Source organism: Bombus pascuorum, chromosome 1 (genome assembly GCF_905332965.1).
Source record: "Bombus pascuorum chromosome 1, iyBomPasc1.1, whole genome shotgun sequence".
Taxonomy (NCBI): domain Eukaryota; kingdom Metazoa; phylum Arthropoda; class Insecta; order Hymenoptera; family Apidae; genus Bombus; species Bombus pascuorum.
The window spans coordinates 14,882,517-14,903,179 of record NC_083488.1 but is presented as its reverse complement, the minus strand read 5'-3'; the positions used below and the strand labels follow the sequence as shown (position 1 = coordinate 14,903,179).

Sequence of the window (20,663 nt, the reverse complement as noted above, 5' to 3'; positions counted from 1 at the left end):
ATTTTTATGTTAATTATAGATATTTTTTTGATTAATATTTCGCCTTAACAAAATGTGTATGTTTTAGTTATTACTTTTTGATGTGAATTTATTTTTTATTTAATATTATAATATAAAATTAGAAAAATGTATTCGTTTAAATCATAAAATATAAATAAAATATTTGATGTCAAGAGTCAAGATCGACATATGTGTATACATACATACATACGTAAGTAGGTATGTACTTGTACTACTAATCAAAAGTATACACATATTTACAATTAGTTATTTCGGATAAGATATAATTTAATTACAGAATCATAAGTAATGAACTATGTGTTGATAAACAGTCAGTATATTCTGTATTATAAGAATATTTCCTTATTAAAACACGGTAAAATTGATTTTAAAGAACTAATAAATATGAAAATTTGTAACAAAGCATTCTGGGAAAAATGTCTATCCTTAGAAACTATCTAGTTTTTAAGATATAAATCATATAAAAAGATTTGTCTAAAGTCACGAAAAGATTATTGTTATCATTTATTTGAACACTAAAAAAATTAGGAATTTAAACATTTTAAATGAAAGTCAAGTAGGAGTTAGATATATCGATGAATCGCGTATGTAATATTTCATCTTAGTATACTTCCGGAAAATTTCTAAACAGATAATTAAGGTCTGTTATTTGAAAATTCTGTAAGAATATGATAAATATTATTTTATATATTTTATTAACAATCATGCATCGTATGTGGAAATTTGACTAAAGAATAAGCAAAGTATTTAGCATATTTAAAATATTTAAAAACATATTTAAAACACTAGCATATTTAATAGCATATTTAAAAACACTGATTATAGTAGATAAATTCAAAAAAGAAATATCTTACTTTCGATGGTACGATAATGCTAATGGTAATAATAATAATCATTAATCTCCGTATGAGATCTGAGATCAATTTACAACATTTATCTACATACTATTAAAAATTGCATAAAATCTTAGGTGGAAATGTATGTAAAGGTGTTCGAGGTTTGTATTTCTAAATTTGCGATATCGTTCGGTCCAGATCTCGATATATGACTTTAATGTTTCAATTCAACGTTTCATGGGTGAGGTTAGGAGACAGGGGAGCGTAGGTACAAGGCTTCCTTTAAGCTTTATCGATTCGGTTGAAAGACGAATTACAATGCGTTGAGGGCTATTATGACTATGACGGATACGTCGACACGTAAGGTCTCCTTTGCGAATGCTTCCCGTACGTGGATTGCTAGCTCAATTAGTAACGCATAGAGATTAGGTTAGTAAATAAATCGTACGAAAGACGATTTGTAATGAAGATAAGATAATACACGCGATAGTATCGATTAGTAATGCTAATTAGATAATGCTCGAGAGGAAGTTCAATCTAGAATGTTCACAATCTTAAACACGTTCTTAAACTTCGCATCATCCGATTTGCTAAAAACGGCCAACGAAATCAAGTGAAGTAAACGTGCTTTATTTGTTTGCGATATTTTACTCTTTGTTGCGTAACATGGCCGTCTGACGACTCATAAGCCCGTTTTAGAATACAAAGAATTTTACACGTGCTTCGTGTTCGCTATAGGCATCCGAACTGAGTAATTGCATACCCTGTGCGGTTAATCTATTTTAGTCGTGACATTTTCATGTTGCATTCTTTCATTGAATTGTTTCGTTCTTATTTCCAACAATGATGAGAGTTATTTAATATGTCGTATATTTTTCCTTGAATTAGAGAAAAGCTTGATGCATGTATGTACATCTTTATCGTCTAACGCGCTTGTCGACGCAGTGCAGTTCTTAATGTTATCTGCATTAGTTGATAGATGGCGATGCAATACGTCGAAGCTCAGCTGCCATCTTTATGAAATTATTTACCTATATACATACCTACATATTCGGAATGAAAACCGTAGACATACACTATATTATATCATATCATATCATATCATATCATATCATATCATATCATATTATATTATATTATATTATATCATATCATATCAATTGCGCTTAAAATTTGCGCTTAAATGGTTATACGTTACAAATAGTTTCTTTATTTCTTTATTTTATATATACGTTTAAATGAGGAATATATATAAATATATATAATACCATAAGAAATATGTTACAGTATGAACATAAGTATACAAACAAGAATTATAAGTATGGAAACGACGACTTCAATATTTAGAATAATCTCTTACTTATGATGTTTTAAACGTTTAGACTGCTTATCCTTATGAAGGAACTGAAGGAACACGAAGGGGGCAATATAGATAAAATGATAATATTAAATTCAGCTTTTAATAAAATGAGTCATATTATAAATTGGAGCACGTGAATCACGGAAGTATTAACAATAATGTGTAAAGTCCAGCACATAAAAATTGTGCCGCTTAAAAAATGTCAGTGACCTTGAAAAATAGAAAGAGAAAGATGATGAACGGAAAAGCGTAAGTCATCATATTTGTTGTTCTACATCAATCAACTTGGTTTTGACACAATATTTTTGTATAAATAAAAGCAATTATTAATATAATCCGAAGTAGACGAAACCCTTTGTATTATACTATTAGTATTGTATCTGTATACTTTATTATATTTTTTATATTATTAGTGCTAAATCGAGCAATCTTAAGAGAACCATATAAGTTCGAAGCATTAAATCGTGCAATACGGTTATCTTCTAAAACGTAAAGGTAGTAAAGGTAAAGGCGAGAATATAATCACTAAGCATAATTCGTTAATTATCGCTTAGGTCAAGAAATTTTGCCTGATATTTTTGCCGGTGGCAATGAACTAGTATTTTCTTATCCAGCACTACACAAAAAGCCGTATTCAATTTAGCAGGACATTAGAAATTTTGGGAATGGATATCAATAACGGTGTAATTCAGTAAGATTACACGAAATAGATATAAATTAGTAATACATCTGTAGCCGATTTATATGGATGTAAATTTCGGTTAAACGTTTTTTAAGCTTTGGAACGATTGGCCTGGATGGGTATATACGAGGTATTATCTTATTAATCACAATTCATTCGCGATAAGAGAACATTACCACAATTCTCCAGGGAAAATTATTATCGATATGATTTCTTGACGAAACGAAAAGATATCAGATAGGTGATAGTGAATCCCTGTAGCTTGTGCCACCCACGAGTGCTGGTACTGTCAGTCAGTGGCGAAATCTCAATAGATACACGACCCTCGCGTCATGAATATTTGAAAACTTTGGTGGTGCGCTGTTTTTTTCGTCGTTTGTGAAAATATGTCAGCTGTGTCGTTGAGTGTCGGAAGAATTCGGAAATATTCTTTGGTGCCATATTTAGATCGATGTCCAGAATTTCATGGAACTTATAAGGTAATCGAAATATATCGAAACAATCGACATATCCTCAATTTCAAAATTATTAATACATTATACATACATTTGAATTATCAATCTGTCGGGCATTGTACTAATTTCTTTATTTAGGAATCCAGTATTTTCCTATATGCAGTTTCAGTTCTGTATTAAAAAATAAGTTATATCGTATTTATACTTAAGAAGTAACATCGAGCTAACTAAGATTGATCTGCCTTTGTGAACTTTTAATTTTCTAATTACGGATGTGTCTGATTAAGGGACGAATCGGTTTACAAATTAAAAAATACAAGTTTAATTCTACTGCGGATTTCAAATTTTTGCTCAATATCATTCTCATTTCTACGAGTAAAAAATTTGCTATGTTTTAAGAGAATCTGATTAAATTTTATTCTTAACTAAACTAAAACGAGAAATCACGCATTTAATTTGAGGATAGTTACGAGATGTACTGATCGTTAAAAGGAATATTCTTAATTTTTTATATGCTGACTATGTGAATTATTGAAAAACACGATTCGGAATTGAAATATAAATTGTAGTAACAAATGTATTTCTATTTGAATAACTTGTTGCCGCACTTTTAGTTTAATTTGATATCGATAGAAAGCAATTCTATACTAATTGGAAATGTTAACACTGTTTAACACTGTTCAATTACCAAATTCTTGAATGATTCTTGCGTTAATGTTTGTAGTTTGCCACATGTTATGAATTTAACATATCCTAAATTTATATATTTTCAATTTAGTTTATGCAATCATTTCAATGAATAGTATTATACATGTAACATGGATATGCACAGTATACATTAGCATTATCATTTCATCCCAAGTAAAGTATTATTCTCCACTGTTCCAATTTTTATCCATTACTATACGTTGCAAATATACACATATGTATGTATATAACACAGAATTTAATTTCTAAAGTAAAATACTCTAAAATAATCAATGGCAAACAGTAAGTTCTATACTAAGAATTACATCAAATAATTTACTATTATATAAATAACAAATTTGTCATTAAAAAATAAATCGATCTATTTTTTAAAGAATATTTTATATATAAGTTTCAAATATTTTTAATATATACAATATCTATATATTTTCAAATATACTGTGTATACATATGTATATATGTATTCATTCATATATTCATGTTCTTTTAATTAATACAGAATGTGGTTTATGCACTTGGCTCAATATTATTTTTGGATCTTATTTTCCTTTGGCTGTCTTTATGATGTTTGTAATTATTATATTTTTTAAAATACTCAAAGTTTGGGTAGGTCTGAAGCGATTTTAAAATTAAAAGAATGACAATTTTAGCGGGATATTCATTTATCAATTTATCTACAAATTATATCAATATGAATACATGTATGTCTTCTGTCGAATAAGACATTTTGTAATCTTATCGATTTAAGCTTTAATGATTAGCTATACAATTTGTATTTGATTTAACAGAATCACAAAAGAATGTTTTCATCGCATAAATAATGTACTTTTTCGAAGTACAGCAAAAGTACAAAATTTCGAAGTACAAAATTCAAATGAATCCGTCAATATACTTTTAAATATACTTTAATATCTAAAATATAGGTACTACAAATATTTTATTATCTGAAATATTGTATTATTATTATTGTAGTGTTTAAAAAACATATTCAATGTGAAAATTGAATACTTCAAGAAAGAAGTAAAAGTAGAAATAGAAGTGGAAATAGATGTTTTAATTAATTCATTACTAATAAACAACATAAAAAGAATGGACAATTTTTTTGAGAAAGGGCTCTTAAAGTTAGGGTTAGTAGTAAGAGATGAAAAAATCATCGAATTTACAAAGAAAATACTTTAAACGAAACTGTTAATATTTTAAATTAGTTAGAATTTTTTTAGATTTCGCTATGATTTTTCCAAATTCAATATGTACAAATACATTTTATATTTACGTAATGTGTTTTACGATCCAATCTACGTATTTAATTGCTATCTGATACATTTCTGGAAAATTTTTAAACTGACCAAGAGATTCTTTGTTTTTCCAAAGAATAAATGACGTGGTTGTTATTTATTGTCGCTGGCACTCGTTTTCGTTTTCCATAGAAACTGCGTCTCTCTCCTCTAGATATCGAACGATCTTATTACAAGCGCCCAGTCCTCGACTGGTTATTTATTTTTATGTAAATATTTTAATTTATCATAAAATCAATCTTGACTTTTGTGTTTTTTAATAAAAACATAAGCCAAATTTATTTCATTGTTCCTGTATTTCTGTGAATGTATGACAAAGTAAACCGAATCTTCTGCAGAATCTAAAAAAAGTCTCATAATATTTCTAATGTTAAGAAAGGATAATGTTTCTGAAAATTGTAAAAGAAATACTCGAGCAATATGTTAGGAATGAATCAATGAGGAAGATAATTGGGGAAGAGTGAAAGAGCTAGTCCTATCTAATGTGGTTAAATTTTTGTCTTAATCTTAATACTATTCTTATTTTGATGTATATATAAAAATACTTTTAACGTATAAAAAAAATATTTATGCTAAAAATCCTTTTACATCTTTCTTGAAATTTAAGAAATTAGTAACGATAAATAAACTCTAAAACGGCTGAAAGGATGCAGCTGGGTTAACAATTTTTGAAAATTTTGAAAATTTGAATCGAAATATTTTGCTACATAATATAAAGAATATGATATTCACGCGGCATTGAGATGCTCAATTTTTCTTACTGTTTTCTGCCCTCTGCCAATTTTAAACTAGATTTATTTCTGGTTTCATAACATTCGTTACGCACTATATCATGTACATATATAGTTCAGTCGTATTGTATCAGACGTCAGGCCAGCGCAACGTTAATTCAAAATGCCAGTCGAGCTCGGAACATTGAACGAAACGATTCGCGAATTTAGGGATATATAATATTTTTGTTCGGTCAACAAAACTAGTGAAAAGCGAATGGATATACATACAAATTGCACGAGAAACTACGTGATATTTCATGCGCGAAATATGTTTTATTCTTATTGTTTTCACATTTTTTAAGTTTCTTTTTTGTTTTGTTTCAATAGAATTCTGCATTTAGATCGATTTTATTTCTAAACTATTTTACACGTCATTTTAGTGGTACTTCTGCTAAATGCTCTATCATCCTTTTTTTATCTGGTCTAAATGTTTTCTACGATCATTAGATTTTCAGAATTATGACTTATTTATCGAGATTGTTACACTAGATTTCTTGTCTATCATCACGAGATAATAGTTACGTGAATTGTTTGTCAAACAGTGAAAAATGTGATTGCATGTAGTAGAATTTCTTGTTATCAGTTCTCATAGGCAATCTTACGCTATCCAGACAAAATGTTTACCTTTTGTTCAAAAGCAAATGCTATTAAATAGCATTCCACGTATCCATAGATACTTACTTTTGTTAAGGACGTATAATATTATAACTACTTATATACTCTTCCTTTTTTAAAGTAAAATTTAATAATACTTTTTACATAGTCCTGAGAAATTAGAGTACCAAGATTCGTATCAACGTTATATTGTCACGTTATATTTGTTGATCAATTCCACATTCCATCCTAGATTCATATAATGGTGGATCGATATTATAGATACTTATTATTATTTTAAATATATAGAAAACAATATTTAATAAGATATTTGATTATATAATATACATAATTAATATAAAATTATAGTTTGCACACTTATATTTATACGAAGAAACGAAAATTGCTGCGTGATACAAAAATGAAAGAATTGAAACAGAAATAAAATCTTTTAACGCGGATCATATGAAGATAGGATTAAAATTTATGTCCACGAGCGTGAATACAATCGGCCGATGACAACGATCGATTGAATTTCTATGGTTTCTTCATGTCTGTGCTTCTCTACGAATCAGTACAGTATCATTCCATTCACTGTGAATCGTTAGAAAGAACAGATATATTATATATACATATGTATATAAAAATTCTGTTCACTATAGATGTCATAATTCGATGAAAAATGCGCGAGAAACGTATCTATGGTGCAGGAAAATAATATATTTGATTAAACTTGTATTATATTATATAAGTTTATATTTTACACACATGCATACACATAGGCGCGCGCGCGCATCATAATATGTATGATCCCCAAAATTTTTGTTTTACGAGCACTTCAAGAAGCTACTGAGAGCTTGCTTAGTGATCTGGTGCCAGATTGTGCGAAAAGGGTACGAAACAGAATTAATTTGAATAATAATGATATACAATGAATCCTTGAAGACTATCATGAATGAAATTGTACAAATTGTGAATTTTGTTTTATATTATTATATTTATAACGTTATTTGCATAATACTTAAATATTAATTTGTAAAGTATGTTCTCCACTTTTCACTTCATATTGAATAATTATGAGGCATTTAAGTGCGTTTATTGCAGTTTATTAATACTAAAAATATATTGCTGTGAAAATTCACTCATGACAGAATAATAGCTAGAAAAATTTACCTAATGCCCAGCTGGACAAATTGTGAAGTACAAATTAAATAATAAGATAAAAAGAAGATAGAATAAATATGATTTCCTTTAATGATAGTTTTTAAGGGTTAATTAAGTGTCTTATATAAAAGTATGAAACTGCATATTTTCTTTTGATTAATTTTTGCATTAAACAGTAAATAAATGTTATCTGTTCGAACGATATGTGTATATCGATATGTTAATAAATAAAAATATAAGATACATGTACATAATGAAGTACAGCATGATAATAATCAATGATCATAGATACGAAAGTGGAATCTTGGATCGATTAAGATTAAAGCATATAATGTATTTCTTATGTTATTGACAATCGATAATTGATACCATACTGTGTAATGTATCTTACAGAAGAATAATAATTTCTAATAAATGAAAATAAATATTAAAGTAAATATATATAAATATTTTGAATTATGGTCTAAAGCAATTTTGGAGATGCAGATAGGAAATTAAATCGAAATTAGTCCAAGTATAAATTTAATATTTAATATTAATTTCTTAATAATCTTAATGTATTATAAAAAAATTCTTGAATCGAATTGAAATTGTTGATTATATAAGACATTTTTATAATATATAGAACCGGCAAGGATAAAGAAGTTACTTTTTGTTACAAATGTTTTCATGAATAGGTGTAAGACGTAAGACAAGTAGCAGATCATTTACAATAGACTTTGATTATCATTCAGTGAAAGTACTTCAATTGATCCGTCGATATAATTGGATATATTCCAAGAATTCGTAATACAGTGTACGAATTACGAAACACAATGTGTTATCTCGATGATCCATCTTACTGTTTAATATAAAGGAATGTTACATTTAATTTGAAAAGATCATTTGGATAAAGGATAATAAATTGTCAACAATACATTTTCAATTTTACCAATAAAGTACGTCGTCTTCCATTTTTGTTACTTTAAACGAAACGTGAATACTTCTTTCCACGTTGAAATTAATAAAATACTGTTTTTTAACAATTAAATTATAAAAAAAATACATACCTCATGGGATTAAACAAACCTTCTGTTGCTTTGCTGTTATTATTTAAATTATTAAAATTTGATTGTAACGTTAAAATCTCAAAGTTCACTTTTTGATTTGAATATACATACTAACAGATATGTACGTTTGGCATGTAGGTATCTATCTTTCTATGTCAAAATAGTATTATTCGATAAAAGAAAAAAAGAAATATATACAAATCGAGTCTTTGAATTAAAAGCAATCTAAGATTTTCAGTTTATTGCGATATTAAACCTTGAGATTGTTTCCATGTACTTACCTTTTCCATCGTAGTAAAATAGTCGGAAAATTGGAGGAACAGCTGGCTATCCTAGATTTGGATATAACATAGATTCTGTTTTTCTCTTTTAATAGATTCTCAACTGTGCTGTTCTTTCGGGACATGTTCAATGCTGTTGTATTGTTCTTTATAATTTTGCTAATACACGCGCGCGCGCACTCACACACACACACAGAATTCTGGTAGTATAATTAGCAAGAGGATAATTATACATGAAAAAATAAACCCCAATAGTACACAAATTATTTAATACTTGAGAACATTTGGCTTTTTATGGTATCTATATGTAGATTATAGATATTTTCCGATTAATCTGGTTGAAACAAAATCTGTATGTTTTTGCAATAATCATTGATATAAATTTATTTTTTATCTAATAAAAAAAATAAAAAGAAATGTATTAGTTTAAATCATAAAATATAATATAACCAAAACATTCGACGACGGAGGGCTAGAAAACATTTCTTTCTTATAAAGCTTTATTTCTGTCAAAATTTATCTATTAAGTACTAAGTAATACACTTAACTATGTTTCGAATTGTCGAATTACGTTATAAGTACATAAATGCTTTTATATATACAATACTTACATATATTTATACTTATTGCATTGGTAATAAAGGCAAGCATTATACGAGATATTCATCAAGAATAAATTTTATTACTTCAAAAAAATGTTGAAAATATTCTGTCTTTGTCATATTAAATTTCTGCGAAATTAATTAATTAACCGGTTAGTTGTTGCAACCTCTTTGAAAAGTATGTGCCTAAAATGTGCCGTAAAAAAGAGATAACGAGTATACTCGTCAAACACAGAATGTTTGTAACTGTTATAATATAGAACTATAATATAGAAAGTTGTAATTAAATAACTCTTTTATTTTTTAATTTTATCACTGACAGATCTCGTCATAACACAAAATATTGTTATTTCTTCATGACGAGTATACTCGTCAAAAATAGCTAACTGGTTAATAATGACACCTATCTTTTCGTTCTGTTTCATTTATGTGTGTTCTTCATTATTCAAAACAATAAACATAAACGTAAATAGAAATAGTAAGATTAGTCAAATTGAGACAGAGTTTAGTGTAAACATCCCAATGTATTAAATAAATATTTCACCATGTATTCATTGTTAAATATAACTTGGAAACGACAAAAAATTAGCAACGATAAACAAAGATTAACATGGATGAAAAATCGAACGTGTTCACTGTTGTTTATGATAAGGCAATTTACGCTCACATTTGCAAAGATATCACGAAACATATCTATTCTGAGAAAGCATGTGAACGTGTCAAAATTTCCTCTTGCAAGATACTTTGCAAGAAAGTCATCAAAGATAATCTAGCTAAATATAAAACATTATATCACCTAGTTCTTGATTATACAACAGTATCTAATCGTCTTATTGTGTCGTTTTATATCTGTGGACAATAATACTTCATTGCAACTATATTTTCATTCATCTTCCAACGTGTCAACCAATTAGTCTTTCTATTAACCGATAAATTCTCCCCTGTGAAGTGTACCGGTGTGTATTTGCTCTCTGTAACCTAAGATAGTAAAGTACAACAGTTGAAATCCAAATAAAAGTCAATTCCAGAAACTGGAATGAAAGTAGTAAAATATTTTAATAAAAGTATGTGATTGAAAGTCCAACATACTAAACATTCTCTCAAAGAATTAAAATTAACAATATCGGTTTTCTGAAGCTTAAAAATAATCCACATTAAAATAGCAATGAATTTTAATAATTGAAATTAAAATGACTATATTTTATTTCAACAAAATCATTATATTTCAATAATCGAGATGGTAATGTATAAAATGATTGAAATTGTATGTCGAACACTTTAAAATAGTCAAAATTGATAGTATTTATTCTCTGAACTTTAAGGTAGTAAAGTACGATTATCGAAACTAAAATAGTAGCGAATTTTAATAATCGAGAATTTAATAAAAACATAAAAGTAATTGAAATTACAATTTTAATTCTCGATATTGCAATATTGAACATTGTTTATAATATATCTATGTACGTACGTACATACATAATGACTGTTATACTGATTTTTACAGGAACTTGGATCGCAACCTTTGCCGACAATCGTAACAGAAGATGCAGATACAGCGGGTCATGCCTCTCACGATCAAGGTCATAGGCCACGTGCAGGTGAGATGATTGTATTTTATCGTGTAATTATATATGGTTAAGTTACTTACCTGATTTGTCTCTGATGTTATTTACATATCGAATATGTTTTTTCAATCATGATAGGAACATGGGGCTCGCATTCGAGAACAATCAGGAAGCCGACCTCAGGAAGCGCTCCTGGTTCTGGAAAGTCGACTCCTCTTCCGCAACAGGCGGAACCTTCGAGTTCGTCAAGTTCAAGCAAAGGTGGCAGAAAAGCTTCTGGCACGCGATCAGGCTCCACCAGTCGCAGTAATAGCCGTAGTAATAGCGCGGAACGCAGAAGAAGCGGTGGTGGCACTGTCGATGATACGGCTAGCCCTACTAAAAAACCAGCGCTATTCGATGCGTTTAGACCGAGAAGTAAATCTGATGCTAGCAAAAGAAAGCCCAGTATTATAGCGAATATGAAGAGTGCCGTGCAGGTACAATGATAATTCTGATACCCATTGATCAACATCAATTAGCTGTTTGGTATCAATTTGGGAAATGCACATGACTTTCTATGTTATTGTGTTTTGTTATTGATTAGATGCATAATACTTATTATTAGAGGATGTATTTAAAGTAGAGTATATAGACTTGCAAGTACAGTGTCATGCGAAAATTTTTACATGAGATACATTTTTTATAATTACAATATTATATATTTGTATGATATTGTTCATGTGTGATACTGTTTTCTTCTGTTTAATATTAGTTGAACTTCTTCTAGATATCTTTTTTGAAAAATAAAGTGAAAAATCTATCTGGTTAGAAACATTTGCACATCACTATATGTTTATCACAGATTATTTTATTCTGTAATTTATATTAGATTATACGGTTAGAAAGTACTGCAGCTTTCATGATTCAAGTGTATTATAATGAAAGCTTTTCACAAGAAAAAAAGGAAACGATTAAAGAAAATAACAGATTCATATAGAAAATATAAAGAGTACATAGTTAATTAGAACAGCCAATTGATTTTAAAATAAATAATGAATTTACATATATTTATATTGAAAAAATCAAGAAAAAGATTACAGTATTACATTAATTGAATACCATTGGATATTTTGCAGCATTCATTGCATAGAGGCTCACATGGGAGCTCGTCAACAGACGTACGTACGGATAAGGATCATCACAAAGACAGTAAGGATCATAAGGAAGGTAAAGAACCTATGGGACGTCCTCGAGCAGGTTCAGAAAGTAGCAGAAATCCTGTTAGCAAAGTTATGGATCTCATTAGGCATAGGAGTCACAGTGCTCTTAGTGCTGAAGATAAACGAAAAGCGGTGAGCAATTTAATTTTATGCTACATTTTGTATCTTTTCCAAAGTTAAAACGTTATAAGAATATATGTATATTGGCTGCAGCTTGCAATGATGATTACTATGTGCATATAATTACCGATCTAGAATTTAAAATAGATGTCGACTTTAGCATTATAATATTAACGATTAGTAATTATTAAATGTTCGAGCCGATTCGTTTGTAGATAAAATTCTCTATTATACATGCATATGCAAAACACACGTAAATATGATTACATAATTAATGCGAATAAATTAATATACAACGTCCGAGTCAACAAATATAATCATTATATATTTTACATTCTTTTAATAAGGAATATTAAATACAATTTGCATACATCTAGTATTTCAATTGGTAGACAAAATGATTGTTTAACTTTCATACAATATTTTTGTTTTACTATGCAATCCTCGGGTTATGAATTTTAAATTATTAATTAAATATACCATTGTAAAAAACTTCTCGAACTTTGAATAAGAGAAGTAAGAAGTTTAGATAATCTTCTTTGGTTATATTCAAGTCATTCCTTGAGTTCTACACTATATAAGTAAAGAACTCAAAATTACATCATGCATCTTATTCCAGTGTTTCTGCTCTCGACAGAGCATGACTTTTTGTAACAAATAACCACTGCTGGTTCGTCCTAACAATAGTATCTTAGGGAACAAAAGGATGATCTTTGAAAGCAGAGAACACATGTGTTGACGTCGACGATTCATCTTTTCTTTACACAATTCACCTTACTATAATTCTAAAAAATGGTGTTTTCTTTTTACTATTATGCTAACCTTAATCATGTTGTTTTATTACTTACTTTATGTAATTTTTCCTTATTATATGAAAAATGTTATTTAGCAGAATTTGGATTTCAATATTAAAGCTAAATATTCATTATTTATTTTCATGTTCCAATAAGAATCTAAAAGTTTCGTATCTATAAAACAAAAGGAACTATCGGTTGAGCAACGGTCGTTCTTGTAATGAAGTCGTAAACAGCATCTGTTCAAACATTGAAGTCACTAACTCGTGTTTCGTCACTGATTATTTTAAGTTCCACTGTGAGGATTTTGTGTTTTTGTTTCAGTTTTAAATTCTGTAGATTTCTAAAACTCCTATATGCATTCCTAAAATTAACGTTAATCTTTGAATCAGAACTAAAAAACTTATTTCTTTTCTTGAAATAAACCTGCTAATACGTTTTGCGTATTAAGTTAAACAAATAGTTGTATGTTCACTGATTACGTTTCCCAATTACATACATTAATTTAAATGAATATTCTCTGTATACGCAGTATGACCCTGAAATAAATTATCTTTTTTAGATAATTTTCAATGAAATTCTCTTTCGCTTTGAACGTATGTTGTATCATCGCACGTCACATGACTCGTTAGCGCTGAAACCAGTTTCGTTTCTCTTACCGATCACAATATCGTAGCAAATTTCTTCACTTCGCTGAGAAACTTATTTCTGATTCTTACGGTTTAGGTTATTTTACGCAAAGTGGTACATGCGTAAACTTTGAAGTAAGTGCGAAAGTTTAATTAATATATTTCACTTCAAATTTAATTGAATAGAAAGACATATTCTTTTCCAAACTTTGCAATAAACAAAATTATTACCATTAATTTATTTTATGTTGAATTTAATTTATTAAAATTTAATTTATTACATTTACATTACATTTAATTTATTAGGATTTTATATTTATCGAATTTATTTTCACTGATTTCCCGTAAAAACTAAACTTAATTTGTTTCAATCAAGAATATTACCGTGAATTTATTTCGCTTGAAAAACGTATCAGTTAAAAAAAAAGGAAGAAGGGTAGACGAAATAATTTTTAATTAAAATGAAAATAATTTTATTCAATTTATTTGAATGAAAATCATTCAAAGCTGCTAGCTTATTATCTTTCACTAAAAGAGCTACGTTGTCTTAATAAATAGAGGAAGGAAAATGTAGATCACATAATTTTCTGATATTTGATTTCGTACTACAATTATTCAAGAAAACTATTCTACTCGCGAATTATTTATTAAAACAATTTACATATATAATATTCATCGTATATCTAATATCAATTCGTAATGTACTGTCTAAAATGAAAGTTCCTTATTTATGCCATACTATCTCTTACATCGAAGTTGATATTTATGTTAATTGTAATTTCTCATTAGCTACGATTCAGTTCAATATGCAGTATTTAAGTCGTTGGGCAGGTGGTTTAAATACATACATGCACATGTGTATAGACAGAAGAGTCTATGACGTGGAGATTTCGGTGGGAGTTATGCGTATATACATCTATGTACGTTTGTGCATATGTAAGCAACTTAAGCGTGTGGATGTGCGTGTATGAGCACAGAGAGCGGGGAAAAAGACGGATTCAAAGGCGCTGTTTTTCACTCAGTGAGCTACGGAACTTGCAACGTTGACGGTGCTAGGAAAACGTATTTTCGATTTGAATCGCGCGTGCTTATTTCTAACCGATCCATTTCTAATCTTATGGAAGATTTACAGTGTGTTATTCTGGTGAAATTTCAATCGTGATCAAACTTCTTTAATCGTGATCACATCCGTTTTCACGTGTTACACAGCCACAGTTTGTTATTCCAATTAGAGATTTAGTTTTTCTTTTAACTTAATTTATTAGGAGGAAAACTCTAGTGGTGAAAATTATTCTTAATTTTAGATTTGTGACTGTAAAGTAACAGAAAATTGAAAATTTGTCTTGAGTAACGTGATTCTCGATTATTTATATTTGCTGTCTGGCTTATTTTGTAAGTGATATCTTATCTCATAGTAATCAGTATTTTCATACATATGTACATTGTAGTACTATTATAGTGTGCATATGTGTGTGTGCAGAACTTACTTTTTTTATGGATTGATGAACTATTAAATAAAATAAGAAAATTATGAAAGCAAGTTGGAGTCACGTTCCAATATTTAGTTATAAAAAATTAGTCTCTTCTTCTAAACAGTTCGTCACAGTTCTTTTCCTAAGATCAAAGAATATTTTCGGACTAAAGAAATGTTGCTTCTAGTGATTATTTCAGATTTACAATGACTTTTGATATTCTAAACCTTAAACATTCCGGAATTTTTTTTTTTTTTTAGGAAAATTGTAGTTTGATCGTGTTTATAACTGTATTTTTATATTTATTATTGCAAAATTACAATTCTATGTTATCATTAAAATATTTAAGTCTTTCTAGTAGTAAGGTCATAAGTATATTTATATTCGTTCAACTTATTGAATAAAAAATATCGTATAGTCACAGTCTTCTTAACTGCGACATAAAAGACGCTGAATGGTAACTTACGGTCGTGAAGGATGTCTCGAGTTCATTGACAAAGCTTCTCGCCATTGCATTGTTTAGTTCTTCTAAATTGAAAGCTAGCAGTTTTATGCTACTTTTCTTCAACCTCTCTTCCTTCACTTTTTCGCCAATCTCCGCTTCGAATACAATGCCCCAACAACTTATGAAAATACTTTTTTTTCTTGCTATCTTTAACCATCAAGTTACACAGTACAGAGTATTACATCTTACCATTATCAGAGTATCATATAATTTCACAAACATTACGTTTAGTCATTTTATTTCATAAATCGCTGAGTTATTAACATTAGTTTAATGTAATCGTAAATTGCTTTACTGTTTTATTATTAATTTCTTTGTTAAGATTAATTCAATGGCAAGCGCGAAATATTTAAGCGTTGAATTTTTTAACCTGTCGAGTGAGTCATCCCATTAACAAAAACCTTTTACATACAATTATGAAATTAAAAATTAATAAAAATAGATCAATTACAATTAGGATAGTTCTAATTTTTAATCCTTCTAAAGGATATTATTATTTAATTGATTTGTAATAGAAATGGAACGCCACGTAAAAAGTGACCTCTAAATAAAGAAGAGAGAAATTTCGAATAACTAATTAACTTATCTTTTCCGAATAACAGATTAAAATCCCTCCATTAAATTATAGCGATAAAACAGAAGTTCTAATTTATTTCAGAAGCAAGTGGTCTATAATTAAGGATTGTTAGCGATTTTAGAATTTTTGCGAATCGTTTATGTCCAGACAATAGACATATGTAGCATATTGTGAAATACACTGCATTGATGTATGGAGTATATAATACGATAGGAATATTTTCATTGTATCTTTATTATACCTGTCACGTCTAAATTGGATGTTTAGCCAATTTCTGGAAATATTTGGAGCTCCTTTGCTCGATAACCTAAATCGATAGTCTTCAAGTTTAAAGTGAACTATTGTACTCTGCGTATCTTCTTTTTTTTCTCCTCAATACAATAACCTGTGTAAATGATGGCGATTCTTCCGTTAAAACGAGACGGCGCGATCATTTGCATAATGTTAAAATATTCGATCGGATGATCGTCGATGTTTTTATGATTTTCTTACTTTATTATGTTTCTTACATTGGTAATTTATAATCGGAACGTTATTTACTTGTTAAAAGAAATAGTTAATTACAGACTATTTTGCTATCAAGTATGGAAACTTATAATTGTTACAAATAGAGAACTTATCGTTAGTCAGATTGAAGTATGTAGATACAAAAAATATCGATGATTGCGAAACTTGTGGAAATAATTGATTAGATATAAGAAAGAGTTTCATATGAAAAATATTGAGATTTGTTTTACTTGATAACTTGCTTGGCTATTTCTTCTAATTTTAGAAGATTAATAGATGCTACAGGAATAATACAGACACATACAAAAAGATGGAATATACTCTTTATATTTTATCTCTCGCTTTGTTACTATATAGTAACTGCATTACATATTTATTGGTTCTCATATTATCAGTTTTCTGTTTATGATATTAAATGAGTTAAAATGAGTATTATGTCTTTATGGCGGCATTGTGTCGTTAATAATGTAAAAAAAAAAATGTGGGTTATTTTGTTCATAAAGTATTAAAAATAACATTAATTCTTACAACTGTTAAAGAATTAATATTGGTTTTCCATATATGTATATGCATGGAATTAGAGATCGGAGTCAGGTTCACGTATAAATTATCAGTAATTTAATTCCAGAAAATGTAAATTTGTTCAGCAGAATAAATTATTTATGATCAGCAAGACCGAGTTGTCACGTATCATAAACGATCGACTTTATACGTATAAAATAAAAATAGTTACAGGAACTGTTATTTAAAACAGAAAAATACCATAGTCGTTAAGGTACGACTTCAAAAATTGATCAGCCTTAAATGTATTTGAATAAATTCAACTATGATAATAGTAGAGTGAGGAATTCACGTGAGTATCGTAATGGCAGCTGTGTTTTAAACCTATTGCGCGTGTTGTAACGTTTGATTATCTATTTTCTAAAAAGTAAGTTCAAAAGTTCAGAGTAGAATTTTTAAACAATTTTGTGAACTACAGTTTCGTAGTATTACAACAATTAAGTGATAAACTTATAACAATAATATTGAAAAACTGCAAATTCACAATGTTAATAGTAGCTACATATATATTTTGATTATAATGTAATAATGTATCTATAATAGCTTCGATTTTCAGTAATTTCTATTATAAAATACTTACTATATCTTTTTACTATAAAATATTATATATGATTTTACGATAATATGTATGTATATACATTGAATTTAGTTTAATCTAATTTGGATAACGTTATAGTTAATTCTCATCTACCGCATGGTACATTTTGAACGTGTAAATATTTTCATAAAACGTATTTTGATAAAAACGTGTCACCTGAGAATTTACGATGCAAATGTAAAGCTATTGCATTTTAACGTTTAGTTGTTATCATATTCAATCTACGGTATTCTTTGTGATATCGTAAAGAACAAACCTTTTCGTAACTTCGTTATCTATAATGAACTGATTTTATTAGCGAGAAGATTTAAATAATATTTGAAAATACGTAGTCATTTTTATCACACTTAATTATTCATGGATGGAATGTTCCTCTATATCCGGTTGACAGAAAGCATTACTAGTACAATTTTGCCATAAACAATATCGTTCAGGCAACCTGTTATCATTGTTCACCGTTGAATTATCAACTCATCGAACTTGACAGTTAAATATCAGTATTTTCTACATCCCTTTTGGTAAATCACTTCTATGTTTTATTATTATGCCTTCTATACCTTATTTTCACTTTTCACATTTTAATTTTGTCTCTTTATAATGTAGGTTTGAAATAATAATTTTAATTCAGAAATTAATTGACAAAATTAATCTATCTGATTTCTTTTACATCTATAAGAATACAGTGAACAAACTTCATATTGTCAGATTTGAAATTATGTGATTATATATGTGATACTGTGTTAGTGCGTAATAAGTTGAAAGTGCAATATGTCGTCGTATTTTCGATGGATAAAAGGTGGAAAAAAGGATGATTATTTAGAAGGAAAACCAAGAAGTCGTTCCTTAGATTCGAAGAGTCTCGAAGCATCAGGGATACGGTTGATTCTCCAAAATGTACTTAAAATTTATTATTTTATTATATAATATATTTTTTAAGATATAAAATGTCAATGATTTTAATGGTTTGTAATAATCATCATTGCAATGAATATTGAATATATCTCTTAAAGTCAATTTACACTATACGATGCGGACCGTCACGTAACGACAATGTAACGTAACGATTGAGGATGGATAGTGTGAACGATCTTATTTAAAATGTATGTTTCAATGTTCCCGTGCTGGTGTCGCTCCGGTAACGGTACGTGACAGTCCGTACTGTATAATGTTAAAACTGATCTTTGTACAAACGAACAGTACAGGAACAATACATTTCAATTACATTTTCTATTTTGTATCGAGGAGCAATTTAAAAATTTAGTACGTTGTCAATTTATCAAGTTCTTTTATTTTGTTTTTTAAAATGTTAAAATGTTTATATATGTTTGCTTTACAAATTATATCTTTAACTTTTAGAAAATTAACAGGCTTTTCCTATTTTTAGCGATGTATTTTATATTGAAACATTTCTTTATAGTCATAATGTTATTAAAATCAAGAATCATCGAAAATGTATTTACAGTGCTGGACAAAAGTATTGGCACAGCATGATTGTTATGATAGAAATGCTTATAACTACTAAACAAATTGATTTAAACAAAAAACTTTTTGACGTATTTATTTATTATCTATTCTAGTTTATTACATAACAAGAGCAACAATATAAATAAAATAATACGCAAAATAATAACAAAAATATATTTTTTGAACATTTTATGGGTGGACAAAACTATTGGCACAGTAGAATATTTACGCTTATAACTAATTACATAATAAACTTCTAATATTTTGTTGGCAGTCCTTTTCTTTTAAGGACTTCCTTTAATCTTCTGGGCATCGAGTGGACTAATTTTTTAGTGAATTCAGGTACAATATTGCTCCATTCCTGCAGAAGAACTTTCTTCAGTTCAGACTTGCTTGTGATATTATGTTTCCTAATTCTTTTTTCCAATTCGTTCCACACGTGCTCAATGGGATTCATATCGGGACTTTGAGGTGGTGTGTTTAATGTGTGGGCAGTATTATATATTATCCACTGACGAACAATATACGCCATATGTTTAGGATCTCGATCCTGCTGAAAATAGAAATCCCTGGGGAGGTTTAATTTTTGAGTACTTTTCAAAAGATTTTGCTTGAGTATATTTAAATATACATATTCATCCATTATCTCATCAATGAATATAAGTTCTCCTACACCCGATGATGCCATACATCCCCACACCATTAAACCACCACCCCCATGTTTCATGGTGGCTTGCAGATTCAGTTCGTCCATCTCTGTGTTGGGTTTTCGCCATACTAATATTCTGCCGTCAGATTTAAAAATATTAAACTTACTTTCATCTGAAAACATGATCTTTTCCCAAAAAT

The 20,663-nt window shown here is 28.6% G+C and overlaps 1 protein-coding gene across 1 annotated transcript in view; it reads left to right on the top strand.

Annotated features, from left to right (window-relative positions):
- The window catches only part of LOC132905496 (serine-rich adhesin for platelets-like), a 134,307-nt gene that overhangs the window by 42,401 nt on the left and 71,243 nt on the right, over positions 1-20,663 (top strand). The window contains exons 4-6 of the mRNA XM_060956831.1: positions 11,325-11,418; positions 11,524-11,864; positions 12,504-12,719. Coding sequence (XP_060812814.1) covers positions 11,325-11,418; positions 11,524-11,864; positions 12,504-12,719 — 651 coding nt within the window. The remainder of the gene's footprint in view (positions 1-11,324; positions 11,419-11,523; positions 11,865-12,503; positions 12,720-20,663) is intronic.